The 27,254-nt window shown below is 40.4% G+C and overlaps 2 protein-coding genes and 1 long non-coding RNA gene across 10 annotated transcripts in view; 2 read left to right on the plus strand and 1 right to left on the minus strand.

The window, feature by feature from the left end:
* The window catches only part of C1QTNF7 (C1q and TNF related 7), a 108,401-nt gene extending 105,703 nt beyond the window's left edge, over positions 1-2,698 (plus strand). For all 8 annotated transcript variants that reach the window (XM_032333891.1, XM_032333885.1, XM_032333890.1 and 5 more), the window contains one exon: positions 2,047-2,698. In XM_032333891.1, the coding sequence (XP_032189782.1) occupies positions 2,047-2,678 (632 nt within the window). In that variant the 3' untranslated portion in view covers positions 2,679-2,698. The remainder of the gene's footprint in view (positions 1-2,046) is intronic.
* LOC116584903 lies at positions 814-25,439 on the minus strand. Its single transcript, XR_004283372.1, has 4 exons — positions 25,216-25,439; positions 5,780-5,885; positions 1,847-3,399; positions 814-1,480 (listed from the first exon to the last, which is right to left on the minus strand). It is a non-coding gene; the product is annotated as an uncharacterized LOC116584903 (long non-coding RNA).
* Positions 25,007-27,254, plus strand: part of CC2D2A (coiled-coil and C2 domain containing 2A) — a 133,774-nt gene continuing 131,526 nt past the window's right edge. The window contains exon 1 of the mRNA XM_032333880.1: positions 25,007-25,200. The gene's annotated coding sequence lies outside the window, so the exon portion shown is untranslated. The remainder of the gene's footprint in view (positions 25,201-27,254) is intronic.

Here is a 27,254-nt window from a genome sequence, read left to right on the forward strand (position 1 = left end):
AAAAAGTTTTTTTATTAATATATCAAAGGCTACTCAGGGAGACAGCAGAAGTTAAGCTCCTATTGAAAATAAAAATAACAATTTAGAAGTTGTGGTCCTCGATTCACAAATAAATTCAACAGTAAGATAGTATTCATATTTTATTCCTACCAAAAAGAAGCAAAAGTTCAGACTATTTCAAGAAATAAACACAGACTATACTCTGGCTGGGACCAGTGGAATTTCAACTTCACAACAAAAGCCACCTAGAACTTGAGGAGAGTTCTATGATCAGTAATAACACTGATACCAGTCACCAAAAAAGGGTTTCTTTCATGATTAGATTCTTCTGTGCATCATAAATTGTTAAAAAACCTCTTTCCAAAATTACTAAAACAAAATACTGTACGTTTTAAAGGTATAGCATTCATTCTCCCCAAATTTACATTATTCAGAATATTTCTTTCCTACATTTGCCAAATAACTGAAAAATTATTAAGCTCAAGCACTGATAAACATGTAATATTCAAATAAATGATACCAGAGCACTATCAAGATAAAAAGGTTTAGCTTAATAAAAGTTCCCGAGAACAAATACATAGTTAAGAGTATGTAGATAACCACACAGTATACCAATAATATATTTTCCCTGACTACAGAAGCCATGATAAATTACCAATAATTTGGATATTTTTGAGGGTATATCATTATACAAGCATTATTTACAGGATGGATTTGACCATAAAAATTAAATGACATTTCATATTTTGTTAATTAATATTTTAATTAAATATTTTATATAATATAATACATATTATGTATTATATATGTAAAACATATGTATAACATATATTTTATATAATATACATTACATATATTATATATATGGTTTAAAAATTGAATAGATGTTGCTTATCCGTTTCAACCAATGATCATAATTTCTCTGCATTTAGCCTGTGGTTGATCTGTAGGTATAAAGATTTAGACAAACAGAAAATATTTCACTGTGGTGATTTTGAATTTGTTGAAATCCTTTCACAGATATTATGTCTTTTCTATATATAAGGAGACCCAGAGAAATTAAGGGACTTGCCTAAAATGATACAACCATTTAGCTGCAAAGCCAAACAGACTTTAGGATTCTTGATTCCAGCCCCAAAGGTAAGAGGCACTTTGATGAAGGGGAAGCATCATTACACTAGGACTCGGATTCCAGTCTTAACCTTGCTATAGAAGCAAGTTTCTTCCCCTCTCTGGGATTCAGTTTTCTCCTCCAAAAAAGGACTACCGCAAAGGGGTGGCCCTCACTGTTGTTTGGTTATCGTAACATATTGAGAGCCCTCACTACGTGCTGGTGCACTCTACAATGTACACTCCAGCACCTGCCTCGGGGGGATGCTCAAGCTCCAGAGTCAGGCAGGCGTGAGTTCAGGTCACAGCTCCATCACTTACTACCCATTTTCTTGAGCAAACTAACTTCTCTGTGGCTCAGTCTCCCCACCTGCAAGAGAAGCAATAATAATTTCCTAAACCATAAAGTTGTTGCAAGGCCTAAAGAAGACAATGTCTGTGAATAAAGTGCTGTCCCTGGTACATCATAAATGTTGAATAAATATGAGCTAATCTAATCTTCATTAATTCTTGTATTATTAATACCGATAGAAGTGAAATGGGGCATAAGACAAAATAGCCTTGAAGGATTCATCTGGTTCTGTCTGCCCCCATGACCCCACTCTGGGGAATAATATCATTATGCTCATTGAATTTCTCCTGTAGTGACAAATACTGTATGTGACCGATTTCATTGCAGATGATTCATCATCAAAATAGCATTCAAATGATTTCTTATGTACTGAGGAAAACTAACCTGAAATTCTGATGAAAATCTTCTATTTCCGTTTTGATCCATCAGTGATTTTTTTTTAAAGATGCATTAGTATTTAGTAGTGTACTCTTGCAAGTTGATTGGAGAGACACATCTAGGGTGTCCTGGCACTTTGTGGGGCATGCTGTTTGTGACTGTATATATGGAGGAACTATCAACTAAACTGTAAACTCTTTTTAAAGGTTTGAGAGGTAAGACTGGACCCCTGGGCCTTGTTGGAGAGAAAGGGGACCAAGGAGAGACTGGGAAGAAAGGACCCATGGGACCAGAGGGAGAAAAAGGAGAAGTAGGTCCAGCTGGGCCTCCTGGAGCAAAGGGAGACAGAGGAGAGCAAGGGGACCCAGGGCTGCCTGGAGTCTGTAGATGCGGAAGCATTGTGCTCAAATCTGCCTTTTCTGTTGGCATCACTACCAGCTACCCAGAAGAAAGGCTACCAATTATATTTAACAAGGTCCTCTTCAATGAGGGAGAGCACTACAACCCTGCCACAGGGAAGTTCATCTGTGCCTTCCCAGGAATCTATTACTTTTCTTATGATATCACATTGGCAAATAAGCATCTGGCAATTGGGCTAGTTCACAATGGGCAGTACAAGATAAAGACATTCGACGCCAACACAGGGAACCATGACGTCGCTTCTGGGTCCACGGTCATCTATCTGCAGCCAGAAGATGAAGTGTGGCTGGAGATCTTCTTCACTGACCAGAACGGCCTCTTCTCAGACCCAGGTTGGGCAGACAGCTTGTTCTCCGGATTTCTCCTATATGTTGACACAGATTATCTAGATTCCATATCTGAAGATGATGAGCTGTGATTAGGACTCATGTCCTGAATGTTCCAAGATCCTTATGGCAGACACTTTGATTTAATCTGGGCCTTTGGAAGGTGGAGCAAGCAGAAATTAAATCCAAAGAGACTCCCACTCAGATTCCAAATCACTTACCGAGAATTCTAGCAGCATCTATTCTAGCAGAATTCTAGTAAGATGAACCACCAAATGGTTGAAAGCACACCAAAATGAATTCTATAAAACAATAACCCCAGATAAGAATCCCCTAGAAAGCAGTGTTCATAAATATTTAAACAAATTAAAGACAATGTTAACAAATTTTCTGTTAAACTCCCTGAGTGATAAACTCAGCTGGCAATGATGCTGTCTCATTAAATCTTCATAAAATTGTATTTTTGCTTGCTGTTTAAGAGAATCAACACCCGAGACGAAGTCTTTAACGATTCTCAAAAGTCAAAAACTAAAGGTAAGAGATACTGAGTAATTTCTGGCAAGCTAAAGTGAAGAGATAACTTCCTTTGTTTTGTTATTTGTTCCTTCACGCTCATGTATGTATTCGCTCAACAACTCTTTAGTAGGCCTGTGTAACCCAGACACAGTGGTGGTGGGTCAGATTCAATAGTGAGTTAAAACAAAGTCTCTACCTTCATACAGGCTGGTGTGTGATGAGCATACTGTCACAATTCAGTGAGAGGAGCCCTGACAGACTGACTCGAAGCTGGATGCACATGGGAGCTGCTCTATCCTAGAGAAAGGAGACAGAGAAACTTTTACACATGGAAAAACGCTAAGCATTCTAAGTTGTGTGTGTTTAAGGAGGTGGGAGGAATACAAAGAAAACATGAATTCAGCAGCGGCATTCACCCCATCTCACCCTCATAACACCACTGGTATTTGCCATTGGAAAGGGGTTAAAAATCTGAGAGATAGGGGCGCCTGGGTGGCTCAGTGGTTTAAGCCGCTGCCTTCGGCTCAGGTCATGATCTCAGGGTCCTGGGATCGGGTCCCGCATCGGGCTCTCTGCTCGGCAGAGAGCCTGCTTCCCTCTCTCTCTCTCTGCCTGTCTCTCCATCTACTTGTGATTTCTCTCTGTCAAATAAATAAATAAAATCTTTAAAAAAAAAAAAAATCTGAGCGATAGAGGGGGCCCAAGAGGAGTAATGTAAATGAAGAGACACAAGTTACTGAGATCAGCCTGGAGAGCATTCTCCTAAATCCTTTAGCCTGACAGTTTCCCAAGACAATTATTATTCCTCTTAGCTTGTGCAAGAATGAGGGCACTATTTACATTGTCAGGAGGCATTATTTCTCAGAGATCTCCAAGGTATGGAATTCAAGTAAAGTGAAGTATATGTTCACTGATTTATCATGTGTTGATGGGGGTGAACGGGAGGAAGATGAAGAGAAGCCAGACATCTGAACAAGTAACTGTCCCTTCTAAGCTTCGCAGCTCCCACAGTCCCGTGGTCTCTCGGGGTGAGCGTCTGGTTCCCTACTGCAGCACGGTTCGTCACCTTTCCATCCCAGTCAGGATTCTCTCCCATCTGCCGCCCCCTTACTCTCTTCCTTTTTGGTGGCTTCTGTTCCTCCTTCCATGGTGTTCTCTCTTGGCTCATTTATTTGATAAGCTTTTTTTATGCTTCCTCTGTGTGAGTCACCACAGGATTCTGTGATGGTGGAGGAACACCAAGGTGAACACGGCCCAGCCCCTGCCACCCAATTTCCAGGAACATGAGGAAGGAAATGACATGCACACACATACACACGTACACAAAATACCACGAATTCTGGAAATGAGCAGGCTAAAACATGCTAAGTGCTAAACTGGACATAGAGACAAATGCTCTGAAAGAAATGCTGAAAGGAACAGGTTTACTCTCAAATTGGTGGGTGAGAGAAGAGGGCTTGGGAAATCTCCTCTGCCCCTTGCACTTTCTGAGGTAGCTGGGACATAGAAGGGCCAAAGTAGGGAGAGAGGTAAGAATGGGGTAAAAGCATGATAGAAAGAACACAGACCCAGAAGAGCCTCAAATGTCAACCTAACAAATGTGGACCTCAGTTATGAGGAACCTTGGGGTCCTTGTGTGTCCCAGAGCTGGGGGCTGCTGTGATCAGAGATGACACTGACAGTGACCAAGCAGCGATGTATAAGGGCAATGCCTGCTTCTCCCATTGGCAGACCTACTTCCCAACATCTTCTCCTGCATGCCAGGCTTTGCCCATTGTTTGCTCTCCTCTAGAGTCAGGACACAGGTCTGGAAGGCCAAGAGCAACGAAAGTAGAGAAGAGAAAGCAAAGGTGGTTTGGAATAGTCACCTGCTATGACATAACAGCTGGACCTGGAAGGCCAGGCTACAGAGTGTAAAAAACAGCCAACAGCAGAAGCTCATCTGAGGAACATGAAAATATGGGCCCTTTGAATACCATGGGATTTGCTGGAGAACCTGGAAAAGAAGAATTTATTATAGAAAATCATGACCCACAAAATTATTGTGTAATTTAATTTTTTTTTTCTGATCGTGATCCATTCATGCATTCATTTTGTGGACATTGTTTACTTATCTTTGAAATGTTTCTTTCATTACAAAGCCTACTTTGAGTAGCTTTTTTAAACTCATGCTTCTTCAGCTGGCTCTAGGCCCAAAGATGAATTTTATTTTGAAATATCTGGTGGGCTGGTGATGGGGACCAGAGACATAAAGTGGGAAAGGAAAGACTATTTTGGTAATAAAAGGATAAACTCCTTAAGCAAACATAGGTATCTTTATTCCTTAAAAAAGAAATGACAGATTGCATTTATCCACATTTATGGGTATTTGTGTAAAAAAATAATGGAAGACTGATTTTGGTTTTTTAAAAAAAAGAATTATAAGCCTCATTCCAATCATGCTTTGTGAGGGCTGACTTGTAATGAATATGTATTAAGAGAGATTTATTAACTATATAACATCTTGTTCCAGAAAGGATTTAGAGTCACTTGCAAAGACAGATAAAACACAGAAAGAATGCATTAGTCAGAATCAGGTGAGAATAAAGGGGCAAAACAAATTTTTAGAAAGTGAGAACAGCACAAAACATGTGTGTGCCTGTGTAGCACACTTTCGGGACATGTGTGTTTCCTGTACCTGTGCATGCATAAGGGCATTCCCGTGTCATTCGTCGTTGTGAATGATGTTGTTTGCAGTGATAAAAAGGTTCTATAAACTCTGAATATACTTCTTCTGTGCCAGTCTGTGAAAATAGATCATGGACATAAAAATATTTCAGAAATTGACTAACGTGTTTTCATTCATACACTCATCGTTACTTCCCCAGATAAGTAAAAACTTTCTAACTGACCCTCTGCCTCCAGCCACAACCCTCCAATCCATTCTCTCCAATTACAGTTATGATCATGTCAATCCACAGTTTAAAGACCAACAATGGCCCTGCAGTATGAAAGGCGCCAGGAACTTTTGGAGACTTTGCTATCTGGTATTCATTCTATATCCTTTTTCTGGTATTCATACCTGATTTCCTTCTAAAGGACCACCCTCCTTTTCATGCTAAGTCTTTGAGCTTCTAAATGGAATTGACTCCGATACTATGTAGATCACTGACCTGAACAATCAGAGCATAGCATTGCACTCACCAATATAATTGATTGAGGTGACTCAATTAGAGACTGAGACTTTACTAGGACTTCTCTAGAAGAGAATCTCATTCTTTCCCATTGGACTTGAGCCTGTGAGACTCTTCGAGCTATTCTACCATCACAGAGCATAATTCCATTTGAAATGGAGCCACACACAGGAGGAGTAAGGACAGAGATAAAGAGAGTATCCATTCAAACATTAGACATGCCTATAACCAGGCTTCCCTTGGACTTTTCAGTTACAGTTACTATTCATGCCATTTTTACCAAGTATTTCTGAGGGGGGTATTCAACCATTAGTAAAAGACATCCTACCTAATATTAACACCCTTTAGCAAGGCACATTAGGCCCTTTGGGATCCAGCCTCTGCTTACTTTCGTAGTCACATTGCCGAAAGTCACCACAAGAAATCTATAATCCAAGTGAATGCAAGATAACTATAGTTCCAGGATGCCTTGTTCCTGTGTGCCTCAGACCCTTTGCACACACTGTTTTGTTTGCTCATCATGCTATTGCTGTCTTGTCTGCCTGCCTTGCTCACCTTTAAGACTCAGCTAGGGAATTACTTCCTTTTCTCTAATACTCCTTCTTTGCTGTGCCCAAGAGGAATCATAGGTGACCTCACACATTTTCTTTATGATCTGTGAACTAATACAGAATTATGATAGCTGTAGTGAACACTTGGCACTATTTCAAATGTTTTACGTGGATTAGCTCACTTGGTCTTCACAGCAATTATTCTCTCTATTTTACAGATGAAGAAACTAAGAGCCAGAAAAGATAAGAAAAATTTACCTAAATAGGGTCACAAAGACCCAGGGTCACAAAGAGCACCAGAGTCCACTCTTAATCATCATGTTGGGTCCTTCTCTTATTACATACTCATTCCATAGTTGTGCATAATGGCACTGCCCATATATTTTTACTCCCCAAGATCTCATTTATTTATTTATTTATTTGTTTGAGAGGCAAAGACAGAGAACTAGCACAAGTGACGAGAGGGGCAGAGAGGGAGGGAGAGAATCTCAAGCAGACACCACACTGAGTGCAGAGCCTGACATGGGGCTCGATCCCAAAACCCTGAAATCATGACCAGAGCTGAAATCAAATCAGAGGTTTAAGTGACTGAGTCACCCAGGTGCTCCTGCACTGCCCATATGTTACTACATTTGGCTATCTATCCTATACATCTTTATATTCAAGGGCTGTACACAAAGGCAGCCTTAATATGTATTCAATAAAAAACGTGATGAATTGATTGGTGCCAAGTTGTTTTTAGCCTCAATTTTTGCATGTGTTTCACAGATGAATTATTGTACTGTGGGAAAAGTGCCCAATTCTTCCATCCTCTTCTTTTGATCCTTATAAACATCATTTCCTCCTATTTCAGCTAAGCCCATCACAATCAGGACTGGCTGCTGCATTATTGAAACATGCAGTGTGGCTGGACCAGGCAACTCTGCGAACTCTAGGGAGATAAAGCTGTCTCCCTTAAAAACAAAGACTAGCCCTGGGACAGGCGTTGAGTCTTTATGTCTGGTTTAGTTCTGCCAAGAACTCAGTCAATCTTTTACATCACCATGTTTATCATCATGCTGAGACAAATCAGACAGCCTGAATTCCTCTCCACCTTCCTCACAAGACAGTCTCTATAGTTAGGAGACACACACACACATGCGCGCGCACACACACACACACACACACACACACACTCCTGCCCAGATTAATCCTAACAGAAGCCAGGAGCAAGTAGGACTATACTGTGCACAGGCCTCCTGAGTCCCTCAGTGTGGCTGGTACTCAAGTCTAAGACAAGCCAAATACGTTGGGTAACTGAAGAGTCCTTTGGAGAAAAATATTTAAAACACACATAAAATTTTCAATGACAAGTGTCTAAATGCTATGCCAGAGTTTCCAGATATACTGACATTCCTTTTCTTTTTGTTCTACCACAAGTTTTTTCAGCCTCAACAATACTGACCTCGTGAACCAGATCCTTCTTTGTTCCATGGGTGGTCTTATGCACCTAGGCCTAGTATCATCCCTGGCCTCTGCCCAGTAGGTGCAATAGCATCTCCTCTGGTCATGGCAGTCAGTGATATCTACAGACACTACCAGATGTTCCCTGAGGGGCAAAACAGTCCCCAGCTGAGAACCATTTCTGTACAATCTGGTCGTGGCGACAGAGTCTGCTCAGTCCTCACAGTCTACCTGTTTGCCAACAGTCATTTTCTAGCTGATCTTTTCTTTTGACAGACATCAACCACCTGGCTAGTCACTATTTCAAGGGAGTTATTTTTTTCCTTTTCAAAGGATCCCGTAGTTGCAGAGTTCCCTATCCTCAAAAGCACATGAAAAGAAGAGAGAAACTATGCCCTCATCCCAGTTGCCTCTTGCTATGGCCAAAATATTTCTTTTGTGTTCTAAGACACAAAAATCACAAAGCCTCCAATTTCTGAGAATGTATGTCAGGAAACAATTACCAGTATGTGCAAAGATTTAATTACAGAGAAAGCCTTGCAGAAAAGTTATAACATGGAAAACTAAGAAATAGCCTAGTGATAATAGAATATTGGATAAATGAACTGTGATACATTCATCCAATAGGATATATGGAGTGTCATAAAAAGTGGTGAGAAGGAAAATGCATTGACACCATAAGATCTTCTTAGAATACAAACAGAACTAAGCAGATAACTGAAAAGTATTTCCATAATTATTCCACTTTTAAGGTGTGATTGCATATGTGTCTAGAAAAAGCTGGATGAAAATAAGTGATTCATGTGGACTTTTTAATTTCCACCCTTTTGATCTTTACTTTCATTTTTATAATAAATATATTTTACTTATATTATATAAAATGTTTTTATATAAGCTCTTGGATAGTCAGGTTAGTTGTACACTATTATGCTCCCAAAAGATTGCAGAGAAAAGTCTAAGAAGAGAAAGAGAGAGAGAGAAAAACTAAAATTGTAAGTTACATGTGAAACGACATCATCCCTTGAGTTTTCTGGTGACATACCTGGATATCTATTCCAGAGGATTCTTTAAAGCAAGAACAAGCCAGAATAATCCTAGTTTATATATATATATATATTTTTAATTATCCCATCCTAACTTGAACAGGGAAGGAAATGAGTCCTGAATTGACATCATTTTATTGAGTTTTTATTAGTCCAGAGCTATAAACTCAATGGATGAGCCACAGTATGAAGTCATTCCGAATCGATGCATCTGTCGATGTCAAAGACATTTATGAGCAGCATTATGAAGAAGACCACGTCCATGGCTTCACTCCAGTGCCATCATGAAGGTGGCAGAATTTATTGAAATAAAACCTTGCCCAATCTAATCAGAATTCCAAGAAATTATCTGAAAGCACTGGAAGTAGAAAAATCATAAACTCTAAGGGGTTACTTAAATATTCGCACATTATCTTTTACCAGATTGCTCATGAGATGCTGCCTTGGCTGAAATGAACAGCAGGAAAAGGCGAAGTCTGTATAATCTATCCCTACCACAGCTTCAGATAACATTCTTGGCACCGCAGTACATCTCTGTTGTTCTTGAAATTACTCTGAAATAATGAAAGGGAGTTGTAAGGATCTTCTACTGAAAACACCCAGGTCTGACTATATTCACAACTGAAATTAAAGTGCAGCTGCCTGAACCATTCCAGTGGGTCAGACTATTGGAAAAAATAATTTTATAGTTGGTAGGTGAGATTGTCAGGCTCCAGAACATATATATATTCATCAATATACCAAGACACACGCTCACACATACATGGTCCTACGCACTTGATTTCTCTTGGGCTTAAAATTCCGATTAAATTCAGGATATCCAATCAAATTTGAATTTCAGGTAGCACAACAAATCATTACATGTAAAGATGTTCCAAGTATTTCACTGAGAGCCTTGTATTTTTATTTGCTGAATCTGGCAACTCTACTCCTCTAGAATTCATCTGCAAAGACATACTGTGAACCCAAGTGACCTTCAGAAAGGCTATGAATATAGTTTTTCATATAATAAGAGGCAACTTTTCTTATAAGAAGGAATTCTTAGTTTCCCAAAAGAGCTTCAAAGAACTAAATTAAACTGAATCAGAAAGACGTAAGAAAAGTTAGGTGGAAAGTCAGAACATATAAGATCTAGTCCCAGCAATTATAGTAACCAGCCTTGTGTAACTCTTTTAACAAGTCATTTAGATCCAATAAGTCTATTTCCACATTAGATCCCTGGTGGAAAATACGAGGCTGCCTTTCTTTCTCTGAGCTCATGGCACACATTGTCAATTGATCACTACATTCCATCCCACTGTGCCCACAGATATAGCCTCAGAACCTTGCTCAACCAAATCTCCGTCATTCATCATGCCTGACAAGAATCTATCCTTGAGATGAAACTTCTTGTCTTCCCAAAATTAAATAAATGAGCCTTGGGTTTCCTTTCTGTCTGTAACTGAAGTTTGGAATTCTTTGGAATTCCAACTCAACTCTGAAAAGCAAGATCATGATCATGCCAAGTTTCACACCCTTGATTAAATGTAAAACACTGCAACCACCTTTTTCGAAATAGAGCTTTTTCAAATTCAGAGCAGGAGTAATAGACACAGGAGTCCTGCTTTGATCAGACCATATGGGAGCTGGATGGCTCCAACTGTTCTTAAGAACCTCAGTGTAGGAACATGGCAGGTCCTGACTCCCACCTTCAGCAATGACTTTGACTCCGTTTCTCTTCATCTTTTCACTTATTTCTGCACCATGGGCTTCTCATATGACTCACTGGCTTCATATATATACGTTTACATATATATGTGTATGTGTATATGTATATATATATATATTCTCTACCTCATGAATGCTGCTTTCTCACAATCCCAACCTCTCCTCGCCTCTCGTAGTACCATCCTAGTTCATGACTTCTTTTTTGTTTTGTCTCCAATAGTTCAATCTGCCTGATTCTCTCCTGCTTGCCCCAGATTGAGAGTCTCAATCTTAGCTGGTCCCTGTCAGCCAAATGGCCAGTCTAGGTACTGGCTGTTAGTTCAGTTAGGATCCACTGGTTCTGTCAGCTAGAACTGTAAATACCTGGCATAAAATGTGGTTGCCTGGGCGAAGCTTATCAGCAGGGATGTTGGGGAGTTGGTGGGTTGTTGTTGTTTTCTCTTCAAAAGGGTGTGTTGGCTATCATGATGTCTAGTCCATAACTTCACAGGGTATTTTCAAGGACCAAATATGATCATGTATGTGAAAAGTGACTGTTTTGTCTGGTTTCCCCAAAAAACAGAACCTGAGGCAAAAATCTGAATGTAAGTAGCTCATTTGAGAGGTGTAGGAAACACCAGAAGGGAGATGAGGAAGCAGAGGAAAGTAATGTGTGTATTACTAAGAAACTGCTACAGTAGCTGCCCGAGACTTGTCCCCAAGGGAAGCTCGGGGAAATGGGATGAAACACATACCCCAAAATGAGCTCACTCCAAAAGGGAGGAAGCTGAAGCATTTAAAGATCAACTCCCAAAAGCTGTTGGTTGAGGGCTACTCCCCAGCACTTTGGGCATGCACTGGTGTTCCGGAAGAGTGGCTTTCCAAGGTTCTAGAAAAGGGCCTCAGGCACAACGATGCAGTTAAGACACTTGGAAATCCACAAGAACACCCTGAATTGGTTAAGACCCAAGGACTATGGGGAGAATATGAGAGGAATATGGAAGAGGTACTGACATCCCCTGCTATAGCACTTTGTCAACTCTTAAAGGGCAGATAAATGCCAATCAAGGACAGGGAAACAGTGCCTGGCACATAAAAGAATCATCTTTTTCCTACATGATCCTCAGTTGAACTTTAATGACTTCTATTATTTGTTCTTATACTCATGCCAGTTTGCTTTCAGATGTATAAAATGATGATGAATGGAAGAGGGCTGTATTTGTCTTCTTTCCCCAGTCTTATGTCCTCAAGGACAACCCTGAGTCCTATTCTTCCTTAAATCCCACAACGGCCATGTCATGAATAAGACAACAGTAGTATGTGTTGTGAGGACACTGACAGGACTTGAGCTTCTGCTCAATCTCACTCCTCTGTGACAGTGCTGAATCAACTGACAGATATTCTCAGAAGATGCAAATGAACCAAAATGTTGGTTTTTCTACTGATAGAAATCATAGGATACAATTTGGATATGAGGATGAAACAAACTTCCCAATGGTTGTCTCTAGGTCTAGACATTGGGGACTATTTGTCCTGCAGATGAGAAACTTTCCCTTTCAGCCTCAGCAAGGACCAAGGTCTGTCTCACCTCAAGTCAAGTTCATAAATCCCCACAAGGGTCACACGTGCAAGTGGCCATTTGCACACAGCCTACTCCCAAGAGTGATGCAAAGTCCAGTGGATTCTAGACTCTTGCCATTTCTCGTCACAGAAAATATCTCTCCTCCCTCCCTCCATGGGGAGGAGCCATTGAAAGATACAGATAAGTCATTGGCAATTTCAAGCCAATAGATGAATAGAAGTTCCTATTTCTCAGGGTTCCAGAAACTCAAGGAGAGGAAAACAATGATGCCTTCCCATCCTACATCTAAGAGAAGAGCTGATCTGAAAACCTATTTCCCTTTGGACACTGGACAAGCTGAGGAGCCTGCTCTACAGAAGAATTATTTTCAATTACTCTTTCATCCTATCACACAGATATCAATGCATTTAGGTTTGTACAGAAACCACAAATCCTTCAATAACTAGTGCTCTATCTTCTTCTGTTCATCCCATCTCTCACACTGAGATTGCTAGAAAACTCTGCAGTGAGAATTTAGCAAAAGGAGTTTAAAGATCTCAAGGCCAAGGTTCGATATGTCAAAAGGAAAACTGTTTCTTTGGGAATATTTCTTCCTTCCCAAAACAAGGTAAGAAAATAATAATATTATAAACATATAATATATTTTTATCCCCAGGGGTACAGGTCTGTGAATCGCCAGGTTTACACACTTCACAGCACTCACCATAGCACATACCCTCCCCAATGTCCATAACCCCACCCCCCTTCTCCCAACCCCTCTCCCCCCAGCAACCCTCAGTTTGTTTTGTGAGAATAAGAGTCACTTATGGTTTGTCTCCCTCCCAATCCCATCTTGTTTCATTTATTCTTCTCCTATCCCCTTAACCCCCCATGTTGCATCTCCACTTCCTCAAGAAAATAATAATATTGCTTCTGCTTCAAGGTTTACTTTGACGGCAGAATGGAATGTGGCCAGTTTGCTTTTTAAGGTACTGACCTCTAGTGGCCAACAATGATAACTACTCTGCTCAGAAACAAATGTTCTAAGATTTTACAAACCCAGGTGTGAGCGTGGAGGGGACCTTGAAGATCATCTTTCTCTGCCCACCTCATGTCATAGAAGAGGAATTAGAGATCAATAAAAGATGAAGAACATGTCAGTGGTTCCTAAGACGGGACTGGAGCCAAGGTCTGTCTCTCATTGGGTTTCATCTCTTCCCCCACCTAGCATACCTTTCAAAGCTACTCTCCCACAGGTGCTGCCCTTGACAAATAGAGTGACAGTGACAACACTTTAGTTCCAGACACCCCTTCTAGGAGATGGTAAAAACAGCTAGAAGGTAAGGACTTTTTCCTAATCTTTGAATATCTTCTCTCCAGGCCTGCCACATGGCAAGTAGGTTAATGACCATCAGATGGATGGACAGATGGACAGACACATTTTAACTTGAAATTGTAAATCAACTAAAACCAAAAACTACTTGCCTTTTTATCCTGTTGGCAAGTGACAGATCCAAAATTTGAGGCCAGGAGTTCTGTCTTACATTAAAAGCTACTATCCCAACCACTTACCCCAAGAACCCTTAAGTACCAATGATGGTCTTCCTGAATTTCACAGAAGCAGCCTTACTGGCTCTTGAGTCCACACAGCTGATTCAAGAGAAGATTGTGCTTTTCAGACCTTCAGTCATACTGAGTTTTTGTCCTCAAATAATGACCCAATGAAAACTTTCTTTCATATGTTTCTTCAAACATTCAACATATGTTAAGTGTCTACTATGTTCCAGGAATTGCTCTGAGTAGCGAAAACCCAATGGGAAAGACAAAATAATGTGTCAACCATTATGCTAGCAGTAAGCTCTGGGAAGGTAAAGAAATATGGAAGACTTATTAGTGATGGCAAATCTTTCTCCAGTGTTAGTGGAGATGGGAGTTAGGTGACAGTCCTGAAGGATGTTAGCATATATTTGTACCTCAAAGAACATGTGAGTAAACCTCAAGATCCTATGGTAAAATAACCCAATAGGTAGTAAAGCGTCATAATCTCCACACAGTAAGTGACAAAATTCATGTCTCCCTCTCCCAATTATGGTTCCTGAAATTTACTTACCTTTTGAGGATTTTAGCAATCTCTCCTGATACCAACATTCTGGCTCCTAAAATTCTTCTTCCTCTCCCTACCCTTCTCTCCCAAGCACGGATATAAAACCTTTCCATAATTCCCCACAGCACTAAAAGACTATGTTGGAACAAGTAAGAGATTTTTTAAATCTCCCCCACAAGATAGGGGAATCATAACAGAGTTACTAAAGGCTTGTAATCAGATATGATGGCAATTGGAGCTCACAGGCCACCCTCATGAGGTTGCCCAGGCTCCTGTTGGGTTGCTTCCCTGTCTTGCCCTGTTAGACATCACAGGGCAGTGTCCATCTGTCCCTACTGCACTGAGAAATTCCTCAAGTACATCAAAACGCCTCAGAGTCCAAGTCCAAGACAGCAGAATGGTGCTTAGTGGCAAGCATTCCTTTGCCCTGTGATCCAAATTCCATCTCTTAAATAGTGAGAACACAGGCAGCTACCAATTTACAGATGGCTCTTACTCCAGAAATCTTTTGCTAGACAGTTATTTGGAATCTGCCATGAATTTCTCAAAGCATCAACAGTGATTGAAATCAGAGACAAGTCCAAGAAAATTCTATTTATACCCTGGTCCATTTGAGAATGTTAGAAACATAGCTTCCCAATTTGACAGAAATGAGGAAGTGAGTATAGATGTTCCTGGGTACTTGTTATATCAATGTATCATCTATACCAATATAAGAACCCAAATCCTCCCCCTACCAGGTCCTCAAGAATTCTGCATCAAGGGACAAAGCGCAGATGTCTGTACAGGCAGCTATGGCTGCAGACAGGAAAAAAAAAATTCTTGACCTGCAGTCAGTAAAAAGGTTATTCTTAAATTGAACCTAGCAAACAGTCTATGTTTCCCAACCATAATTAGCTTTTGGTGCATTTGAAGGAAATACATTACAATTTAAGGCATCACAGAACATGAGAAAAATAGATGGATCCATGCCCAATGAAGTAGAGCATATTTTTAATTGAGATATTGTCAGCAACTTCTCTTGTCTAGTGAGCCCGGAAGGTCTCCTTGGATAAGATCTTGTTTTGATGAAGGGTCATCTGAGCAACAATTCTTGATTATACAAATGTAAGACAAAGGACACTTATCGCCTTAGGAAATCGGGATACAACAGGATTTTCTATGACATGATGGTTGATGTCCTTTCTAAATGCCCCTTCCGTCCTTACAACACTGAACAAATTTGCGAAGTGGCTAAGGAACCTCCTGGAGACAAAAAGGATTTAGATGCTGGACTCTTTCCTGCTGAATTTCAACAATATTAAGACCTCTCTGGTGAACTTGGATGGTCCTAATTGTGTTGACCAGTCAGAAGAGATACTTGCAGCCCTGGAGGTCAATTCAACATGAGGAAAAGGGGTGTGGGGACTGTGGACTGGAGACCAAATTTTATATAAAAACTCAGGTGACTGGGGGGAGTGGAGGAAGGAGTGTAGTTGCTGGCATAGGCATAGCTTGTGAGTGAGGTCTGAAACCTCTCCAGATGCAGGGAACAGTAGCAGATTGCATTGGTATAAACCGTACTGGAGAAATTAGGATTTCTCAATCTGGGTGCTTCTGACATTTGGGACCAGTTTTTTTGTGGTGAGGGGTGGAAGGCCATCCTGTATGTTGAAAGAATGTTTAGCGGCATCCCTGGCCTCTACACACTAGTTGCCACTAAGAGGTTTCGTAAATCGTGACAACCAAAACGGTCCTCAAACTTTGCCAAATGCTTCCTGTAAGGACAAAATCACCACTGGTTGAAAAGCAGTGGTATAAACTAAAAAGTACAACCATGAAAACTTAAATGTGAGAAAGCTGGTATGAATATTTGGACCATCAGATGCATCAGTGTATCTGAAAGCAAAAATGTTCTGCCTTCTTGGGGTCATTTGCTGCAGTAATGAACCAGCCTCCTCTGTTCTCCTTTCACTGGCATGTGGAGGCAGGACTGCCCCTTGAATGGAGTAAGCCCTTCAAGATTTATGAACAATTCTAAGTGAAATTGAGACTTCAAGGGGGACACACTGCATGTCCTGCTGATAAAGGCAAGAACGTTTTCAAGCAACTAATTAGAAAACGGAAGCATTGTGATGATATTTATATCCTAAGCTGGTGAAGCAGGTCATAGCAGTGAGATACTTTTAAGGAAAGTAGCTGGAGAGAGAGAGAGAGAATATAAAAATTGGGGGGAAATAACCTTTTTGACAAGAAAAAATAGAAGAATTCACAATTTGTATTAAGAGCAGCAGTTTTCTCTGATATGTAAGAGCGTATCCAATTATTTCAAGTTATGACATGAAACTCTAAATAAAATGAATCTTAGAGCATTTTATTCTCAATAGCTCAGACAACTCTCTTAGGAAGGGAGACTATTTTGAAAAGAAGAAATGAGGAGAAAGCCATTGCAGTTCAAAACAAGTTGAAAATCATAGCCTTGGAGGAAGAAAATTAAATGCTTTAATATCTATAAAATAAAAATAGACTACAAACCAATATATCTGAATCAATAAGTGTTTCTCTCCACTAACTGTAGAAACAAGAGGTTCAAATTTGCTGGAGTTCAAGTTGTATTTCAGGGGAGATGTATATAATTCAGTCAGTTGGAAAATATGGATCAAATGTTGAAGAGCATGGTTTTATATCATTGATGATTCAGAGGTGATTCTTTACCTTCCAGGCTGAGCTTCATTTTCATGATGTGTTTTCCCTTGTGACATATTTTTCTTTCATGGAGAAAGTATCAGCTACAATCAAAAATATTATAAAGTTCCAAGAACTGAGTGTGAGTGACACATTTGTCTAAAACTGAACTTGTGTTTCACCCGTTTGGGTGTGAAAACCATATTTTAACTATTACTGACCTAAATAATGGGCCATGGCAACCTTCTTCCAAAAAGAATATAGCATGATAGTCTCATCTCAGTTCTATGATTTTTCCACGTTTATTCTAATGTTCTAATCTTCCAAAGAGGATTCCAATGCACCATGCTTTAGTGGCATATCCTTTAAGGCATTGAATATATTTACCAATTTTTTCTTAGGTATACAGGTAAAACCTATATGCTTCAGGGTCCTATGTAAAAAATTAAATAAATAATGACAATATTTCGTTTGTTCATTCATTCATATCTTCACCCATCTAAAAATGTGACTGCTAAGTTACTATTGCTGTGTAACAAATGGCCCCAAAATGCAGCGACTTTAAAAGATCATTTTATTATGCACATAGATTCTGAAATTCAGCAATTTGAACAGAGCACAGCTTATTCACTAGTCTCTACTCCACGGTATCTGATGCCTCAGTTGAGAAAAGTCAAACCCCCCCTAGAGGTGACTCAACATCTAGGAGCTGGAAACATCCAAAGGCTTCTAATACACATGTCTGCGCCTTGGTCAGGATGACTCAATGACCAGAACTGCCAAACTGAGTGTGTGCACCTGGCCTTTCCATGTTGCCTGGTTCCCTCATGGTGTGCTGGCTTCACAGTAGTCAAACTTTTACAGCAACTCAAGACTCTGAGCATTAAAGTTCTGGCAAACAACGTAGAAACCACAGCATCTTTTGTGACTCAGCCCCAGATATCAACCAGCAACTCAAGACTCTGAGCATTAAAGTTAGCAAACAACATAGAAACTACAGCATCTTTTGTGACTCAGCCCCAGATATCAACCAGCAAGTCAGCATCATTTGCACAATATATGACTGTCAATGAGGTTATAAGTCTACTCAGATACAAAGGGAAGGAAAATAAACTCCCATTCTCAATGAGAGAAACATCAAAAAACTCAGAGGTTTTGTTTTAAAACAACCACAAAGGCATAACCAACATAGAGCATGAGATTTTACTACTTGAAGTTATAAAAAAAGATGTAACTACATTTTTTATGTTGTTATATATACTATATGTAGTTATATATACTACTTTATATGGTAGAGCTTAAAAATAATAAAGAATATTTTGAAAATCCTCATGCTGATTAATTTAAAAACAAAGAAAAGAACAATCCCCTAAAAATGTACAATACTAAAACTGAAAGAAGAAGAAATTTAAAACTTGAATGAGCTTATACGCATCAAAGAAATAGAATCATGGGTCACAAATTGAGCTACAACCACCCCCTACTGGCCGCAAATCCTTTATTCTCCAAAGAGGATATATGACTAACCAATCAACTCAATAAATTACAGAGCTCAACATCACTACTCATAAGGAAATGTGAATTAAAACCACAGTATGATACCACTTCATACCTACTAGAATGACTGTCATCAAAAAAGTGGAAAATAACAAGTGTTGGCAAGGATGTGCAGAAACTGCGCATGACTGATAGACCATAAAATGGCTCAGCCACTGTGGAAGACAGTGGCAGTTCTTTAAAAAGTTAATAAAAAATTACCATGTGACTCAACAATTCTACTCATTAGGGTCTACCCGAATGAATTGAAAACAGACTCGGAAAGACACTTGTATATGACTGCTCACTGAAACACTATGCATACTAAATGGATGGTAGAAACAAGCCAAGTGTCCATCAGCAGATAAATGCATAAGTTAAATGCTGTATATCTATACAATGGATTATTATTCAGCTTCAAAAAGAAATGATGTGCTGACACCTGCTACAACATGGATAAACCTTGAAAACATTATGGTAAGTGACTTAAGGCAAACACAATAGGACAATTGTTGTAGGATTCCATTTATATGAAATAACTAGCATAGGCAAATTTATAAAGACAGAGAGTAGAGATTGGAGGTTGCCAGGGGCTGGATTAGATTATCAGAAGGAGAAATATAGAGTTATTGTTTAATGGGTACAGAGTTTCTATTTTGGGGTGGAGAAAAAGTTTTGGAAAGAGATAGTAGTGACAGTTGCTCAATGCTGTGAATATAACTAATGCCTCTGAATTATACACTTAAAAATGGCTAAAATACATTTGAAAATTACTAAGAAAGTATATCTTAAAAGTTCTCATTGCAAGAAAAAAATGTAACTATGTGAGGTGGTGGGTGTTAATTGGACTTATTGTGGCAATCACTTTGCAATATATACAAATACCAAATCATTATGTTGCACACCTATAGCTAATGCAACTTTATATGTGAAGTATATCCGAGTATAACTGGGCAAATAACTAAAGCAACAAATGTTATGTTATATGTATTTTAATACAATAAAAAGTTCTCCAGATCCAAATGGTTTTACAGACAAGTTTACAGAACAGATCGTGTGTGTGTGTGTGTGTGTGTGTGTGTGTGTGTGTGTGTGGCAGAGAAAAACAGATACAAAGACAAACACAGAAAGGCAGAGGGATAGAAAGACAGAAGGACAGAGAGATTAGTCTGCCTTTTTTTAGATTCAAATATCCTTTATACTAAAACAAAACAAGGACAATACAAGAAAAGAGAAACAATTGCACAATTTCACTGACGAACACAAAGGCAAAACAACAATCCAAATATTGGTAACTAAATTCAAGAATTAATTTTTTTTTAATATTTTATTTATTTATTTGAGAGAGAGTGAGAGAGAGCATGAGAGGGGAAGAGGTCAGAGGGAGAAGCAGACTCCCCATGGAGCTGGGATCCTGATGCGGGACTTGATCCCTGAACTCCAGGATCGTGACCTGAGCCGAAGGCAGTCGCTTAACCAACTGAGCCACCCAGGTGCCCCAAGAATTAATTTTTTAATTATCTTGACCAAGTTTAGTATATCCCAGAAATGCAAGAAAAGTTTGGCATTCAAAAGCCTGTTAATGTAATTCACCACATTAAAAAATGAAAGAAGAAAAATCATATTTGATTATCTCAAAAGATGCAAGAATAAAAGCTTATGATATGATTCAACACTTGTCCTTGATTAAAAACTCTAACCAGCTCGGAACACTTAACCTAAAAGAATGAGATTTTTGCATTTTTATTTAAGACAAATCTGCTAGATTCATTTATTTTGCTTGCATAAGAAATTTTGTAAAAAAAAATGTTTTTGAATTATGCTTTTTAATAATTTCAGAACATTCTGGCATATGTAATTCTTAGGAACTGGTTTCATTTAGCTAAATGTTAAAATATCAGCGAAGACATTATCAGAAGGTTAATTAGCACAAGGGTGGTGAATAGATCCTCTCCCTTCTGACAGTTGATCTCTTCAAATAGGTGATCTCATACAAAAAACATCTGCTTTAGACTGAACTGTGTCCTCCCCACCAAAACTCACATGTAGATGCCCTAACCCTCAAAGTGACTTTTTTTGGAGACAGGGATTTGAAGAGGTCATTAAGGTTAAATGGGGTCAGATGAGTGGAGTCCTAACCCAATAGGATCAGTGGTCTTATAAGAAGAGGAGGAGAGGGTGCCTGGGTGGCTCAGTTTGTTAAGCAACCGTCTTCGGCTCAGGTCATGATCCTGGAGTCCTAGAATGGAGTCCCACATTGGGCTCCCTGCTCAGCAGGAAGTCTGCTTCTCCTGCCGACCTCCCCCCCATCATGCTCTATCTCTCTCAAATAAGTAATAAAATCTTTAAAAGAAAAAAAAAGAAGAGGAGGATGAGAGTTTGCTGACTCCATCTGAACACACCAAGGAAAGGCCATTGTGAAGACATACCAAGAAGGTGCCCATCTACAAGCCAGGAATAGAGCTCTCACCAGAGACTGATGCACTGGTGCCTTGATCTTGGGCTTCCCAGCCTTCAGTATGATGTTAGAGCATAGAGCTAACAGTATTATGTTAAAGCAGGCTGAGCTAAGACACCACCACCTGCATTTCTATTTTTGCATTTAACAAGACTTACAGCATTTACTGTACACCAGGACTTGACAAATATTAACTTAATGATTCTCAAAATAACCCTCTGAAGCAGTTGCAACTATTAACCTCATTTTACAGATGAGGAAACTGAAACCTGGGAGAGTTAAGGAAGTTGACCAAGACCCCTCACTTCAGATCCAGCACTCACCTCCACCCTCCCTGCTCTTCTCCTGAGGCTCTCCTCCTCAGAGCTCCTCTGTGTCCTCCATTCACTCTTTTTCCCCCTTTCTCACTTTACACTTCAACTTTCTAAATCTCTCTTTTACATCATGACTTCTCTTCCCAGTTCTGTCACAGGGAATGTGACTCATCTTTTTTAAAAAAAAAATCATGACTAGGATACCTGGGTGGCTCTGTTGGTTAAGTATCTGATGTGGTTGCGGCTCAGGTCATGATCTCAGGGTTGTGAGATCGAGCCCCGAGGTGGGTTCCATGTTCAGTGTGGAAGCTGCTTGAGATACTTTCCCCTCCTTCCCGCTCTGTTCCTCCTCCTGCTGACTCTCTCTCTCTCTCTCTCTGTCTCAAATAAATAAATAAATAAAATCTGACTTTGTTAATCATTTCTAAAAGCTCTAGCTCATTCTTTCTCACATTTGCCTCATCTGATCTTATCTCTCACTCTTCTTTCATATTTTCAAAGCCTTCCTTTAAGTTCTTTTATGATCATTGTTTTCAAATATTCTCCATCTGATTATTTGATTATCATTAGTTCTTGTATATCTAATTATGCCTCTCATTGTGGATTCTTGATTATTTCCTGCTGTGTTGGCGAATTCTGAATTGTGAACTCATCTTCAGCAAGGTTTATCCATGACTGTTCTGAACTAACTACTTGAAGGTGTAATCCTCCAGGAAAGTTTTGTATATGCTCTTGCCCACACCCCCACAGGGACTCAGTAACCCGAGACCACCTTTAAAATTTGTCACTTTGGGGATTCCTAAATAGTATCAGAAGCATAAATAAGACAAACCAGCATAGTATAAACCAATGGTTGTGAGTTCTCTGGAGAATATTTTTCCCACCAGAAGCAAAGCATAAACTGAGACTGATTTTGGTGTTGTCTCTTTGTACGAGCCCTAGTTAACAAATAGTTTTTTTTTTTATTTTATTTTATTTTATTTTATTTTATTTTATTTTATTTTATTTTTTGTTTCTTTCAAATAGGACCTATGCCCAACACAGGGCTTGAACTTATGACCCTGAAATCAAGACCTGAGACCAAGAGTCAGATGCTCCACCAACCGAGCCACCCAAGCACCCAAATATTCTATTTTAATCTAAAGACATATTCTCTTACCTCTGAGAGTTTTTCTTGTATTAGTTCTTTGATAAATCCTACCTTTTCATTTTCTCAGTTATCTCTTTCTATAACTACAAATGTGGAATTTCTTAAAGCACCTGGGTGGATCAGTGGGTTGGACATCTGACTCTTGTTTTCGGCACAGGTCATGATCTCAGGGTTGTGAGATAGAGCCCCATGTCAAGCCCTGCTTGGGGCTCTGTGCTCAACAAGGAGTCAGCTTCCCCTCCCCCTCTCCCTCTGCTTCTCCTCTCACTCACACACTTTCTCCCTAAAATAAATAAACAAATCTTTTTTTTTTTTTAATGTGGAATATCTTAACCTGAGGTCCCCTCATTTTCTCTGTAGTGCTTTTTTGTAAGGGCAATATGATAGTTTTTCATTGGAAGGCCCAAAAATGTCCACATCTGGATTCTTTTCTTTGTGACCATTCTGTTTCTTCAGAAAATAATTTTCCATGTTTTCCAGTTTGGTGCTGGTGAAGGAGGGACAGGGAGAGGCAAAGGTCTATGTCTGGTTCCTTCAGTTCTGTGAGAAGGAAAGAGCCCTGCACACCTCTCCATTGCCTACCCAGTTTTCAGCCCTGAGGCACACCCCCTCTCTGCTGTACCTGGAAACTTGAGACCAGAGTGGCTCTGGCTCAACTTTCCTAGAGAAGTAGCCTCCAAGACTCCAGTCTCCTTGGGGGGGAGAGGGGGGCGAGGTGGTACAAAAAGGGAGAGTAGGGAGGATGGGCATATCTCTTAGGCTGCCAGGGTAAGGGAGGGTCCTGAAGATCTAGTCCCTCCATATACATACAGCCTTTCACATCTTCTTGCATTTTCAGCCCCCACTTGCCTTGTTATCTGACTATATTCATTTCCTGGGAGGTCATAACAAAGTGCCATATACGTGGTGAGAAATGTGTTGTCTCACAATCATGGAAACAAGACTCTTAATCTCACAAAACAAACTGAGGGTTGCTGGGGAGAGGGGTTGGGAGAAGGGGTGTGGGGTTATGGACATTGGGGAGGGTATGTGCTTTGGTGAGTGCTGTGAAGTGTGTAAACCGGGCGATTCACAGACCTGTACCCCTGGGGATAAAAATATATTATATGTTTATAAAAAATTTTAAAAAAAATTTAAAAAAAGAAATAAGATGTTAAAAAATACAGTAAAATATAATATAATATAAGAAGGAAATCAGGAATTGGCAGGATTTGTTCACTCTGAGGGCTATGAGGTAGAATCTATTCTAGGCCCCTCTCCCAGCTTCTGATGGCTTCAGGCCTTCCTTGGCTTATAAATGCTGTTCTCCCTGGATCTTCACATCATCTTCCCCATGTGCATGTGTCTCTGTCCCCAAATTTTCCCTTTTTATAAGAACACAGATTGAATCACAGTCCACCCTACTGACCTCTTTTAAATCAATTGCCTCTGTCAAAATCCTCTCTCCAAATAAGGTCACGTTCTGAGGTTTTGGGGTTAGGACTCCAATGTATCTTTTTTTGGAGGGACCCAATTGCACCCATCACACCACTGAGCCAAATCCTCTCCGGAATCCTGTAGAGTGGATGGGCTCGTTGCCATATTCTTATGCCTCCTTGCCTCCATACACAGACACACAGACAAAGACACATAAATACAGTCACACATACACACACAGATACACACATGGGTGCACTTACACACACACATTAGAGAGCTTGGAGTGTGGGTCTCCTGGATCTATCATTCCATGAGTCTTCCATCTGCTTTGCCTCTTTTCCCATTACCTTTGCTTTTTTGAGCCATACTATTTATATCCTCTTTCAGCAATTTCAGTGGGATTCCAAGAATAAGCAAAGATTAACCCAGTACATTCAGCCTCCACATTTAACTGGAAAACACTCCCGTGCCACACTCACTGGTGCCCGGCAGCACTGCTACAAAACCTTTCTGCAGATAAGCCAGACACACAGCCCTGTAACTGTGGGACCTTGCATGATCCTAAACCGCCTGGCTCTGAGCATCGCCTTCTTTCACCAGAAATGCCCAGTGACCCTGATGACAGGACGGAGGGCATGGCTTCTAAAGCTTTTCTTAGTTTTTTATCAGCCGCCCCAAGCTGACTGTCCTTCCTCTGCCTGCTGTGCTCCTCTATTCACCCAGTATGTTTATACTCCACTACTGGAAGCAACCTGTCTCTTTAAAAGAAAAAAAAAAGAAAAGCCACCCAGTGACCTCCCTTAGGAACGTGTTGCTAAGCGGGTGTTTTGTCTCCCAGATGGCTGCAGCCTCCGAGGGAGCAGCCCCAGGTCCGCCCCAACATCCAGCCTTTCCCTTTGGATTCTTTTAGAAGATTCAACAGTAGCACTCGTCTCTCCACTTTCCCTTTCACCCCAGAAAGCGGAATCTGCAAAGTGCTTTGTAAAGTTCCTTAAGGTAATCCCTTCTTACCGGGAGAGGGCTGCGGCAATGGTGTCCTGCCTCCAGGGATGGGGCTTGGAGTTCAGCCTCTCCCCTCGGCACCCTGAACGGATGTAATGAATTGTAAGCGTAGGGGTTCTCATCACTGTGATTTATGTTTTACTTTCTGGAATTGAATCATAGAGCATTCCTCGGGCTGCTTTGATTCGAGCGGCTGTCTGGTGCCTGGTTTGCAGGAAATGGAAGTCTGGCTCATCCCTGCCCCTGGGTGGAATTCCTCCCAGATGGTCGCTCTGCTTCCGTCCTGGGACTTTCATGCTGTCCTGTTGCATTCTGGTCTCCCGGAAACATTTGCTGCCTGTTGCATTTCTGAGTCTTTCAGTTCAAAGTGATTCTAGGGGCAAAGTTCTAATTATTGCAAACTTCATTCTGCTTGTCATTAGGCAGAGAAAGAGCCGTGACAGGCAAAGGGAAGGGGGATCACCACTCCAAAAAACCACAAGGAAATCTGCTAGCTGTTATTTATACTGCTAGTTTGCCTTCTTTGTAGAGAGGGGCTGTGGAAAGCTAATAGTCTCATGGGAAAGATGTGTCTGTTACTGGATTTTCATATAACCTCTTCTGCAGACAAATTCAGCTCCAGAATGAACTATCTCTCTATGTCTGTCTCCTAGAGTGCATTTAAAGAGTTGTTCTTGCCAATATTTATCGAGCATGAACAATGCACAGGCAAAGTGCTATAGTTCAGAATGTATAGAAATGCATTAGACTGGGTCAGAAGCTCAGAGTTTACTTGGAAGACAGACCTATAAACAGATGGGGTAAGGGCCATCAGATATTTATAAAAGAGTTGAACATGCTTGAAGCACAGTGAACTACTCCCAGGGAGGGCCTGGGAGCCCTTAGTTCATCACATAAATGCATGGGGCATAGGCCAGAGTGTAGCTCAAGTGTGGCATTTAAACATACCCTTCCAGGGTAATATGTGTTATGTCAAGCTGATTAAATGATTCTATAAAGCTATATGTCACTAACCTTATACAAAGGGAAGTGGTGGCTGGACTACCTTGTAGAATTAGATTATGAATTTAGAAGGGGTGCGTGTAGCACTTGCCAGGTTTCCAGGCTACATCCCTAACAGGCTAGGACAGAACAAACTAAGCTCAGTACACAGAGAGGAAATGCCTGTGGGCATATGGGGCTGGGTTGAGGGGGGTTTCAGAAGCACCAATGAGAAGGGAAACTCCCCGGGGCTCAGTTGATGGGAGGAAAGCAAGGACCTTAGGTTTTGGAGCCAGGAGGTTGAAAGTGGGAACCAAAGATAGTAATGAGGAACTTCAATGCCACCTCTGTTCTTTCTTACGAGTCCCTTTCTGTCCTCTAAGCTCTTTTTTCATCTCCACTTCTATCTTTTACTTTCCCTCTATAACATCACCTTTTCTTAATAATAACACTTGCCAATCTCCAGATCCTAGTCCATGCTAGGTATTTTACCCACACACTCTTATCATCTAGTCCTTCTAGAATCATCAGGAGGTAAGAATTAGCATCGCAAGTTTACAGGAGAAGAAATGTGTCTCAGAGAGGTGATGGCATTGCCTTGAGATCACCCAACTGATAAACAGAGCTGGAATGGGAACCCAGGTTCATATGTTTTACAAAGGTCTCAGTATTTCTATACACCCATGTTCGCACTGTTTTGGAATAGGACGCTCATACTATGTTATTCTTTAAGCAGCCCAAGGTGAGATGTAGTGCATCTTATATCATACACTTTCATTCTTTTCCCTGCGTCCTATAGAATTTGTCACAGGGTCCTCCGGTTATGACCCTGATCCACTCATGACCCTCAGAGACAGTCCATTTGTTTGGATGAAGGGATCAGTACTTCCTAGAAAAATGCCTTTGGGTTTCTGCACTAAGTTAAATAAATCATTGACCTAAAGGAGCCAAAGCCCTTTCTCACTGGGAAAATACTCTGGAGTTTTCAACTGTGTATAGTTCCAGGATAGTGGACTAGCATACACTAGCCACTGATAGCTTTACAAAACCAGGAGTAAACGGTGAGA

The sequence above is a fragment of the Mustela erminea genome, chromosome 2 (assembly GCF_009829155.1).
Source record: "Mustela erminea isolate mMusErm1 chromosome 2, mMusErm1.Pri, whole genome shotgun sequence".
Lineage (NCBI taxonomy): Eukaryota > Metazoa > Chordata > Mammalia > Carnivora > Mustelidae > Mustela > Mustela erminea.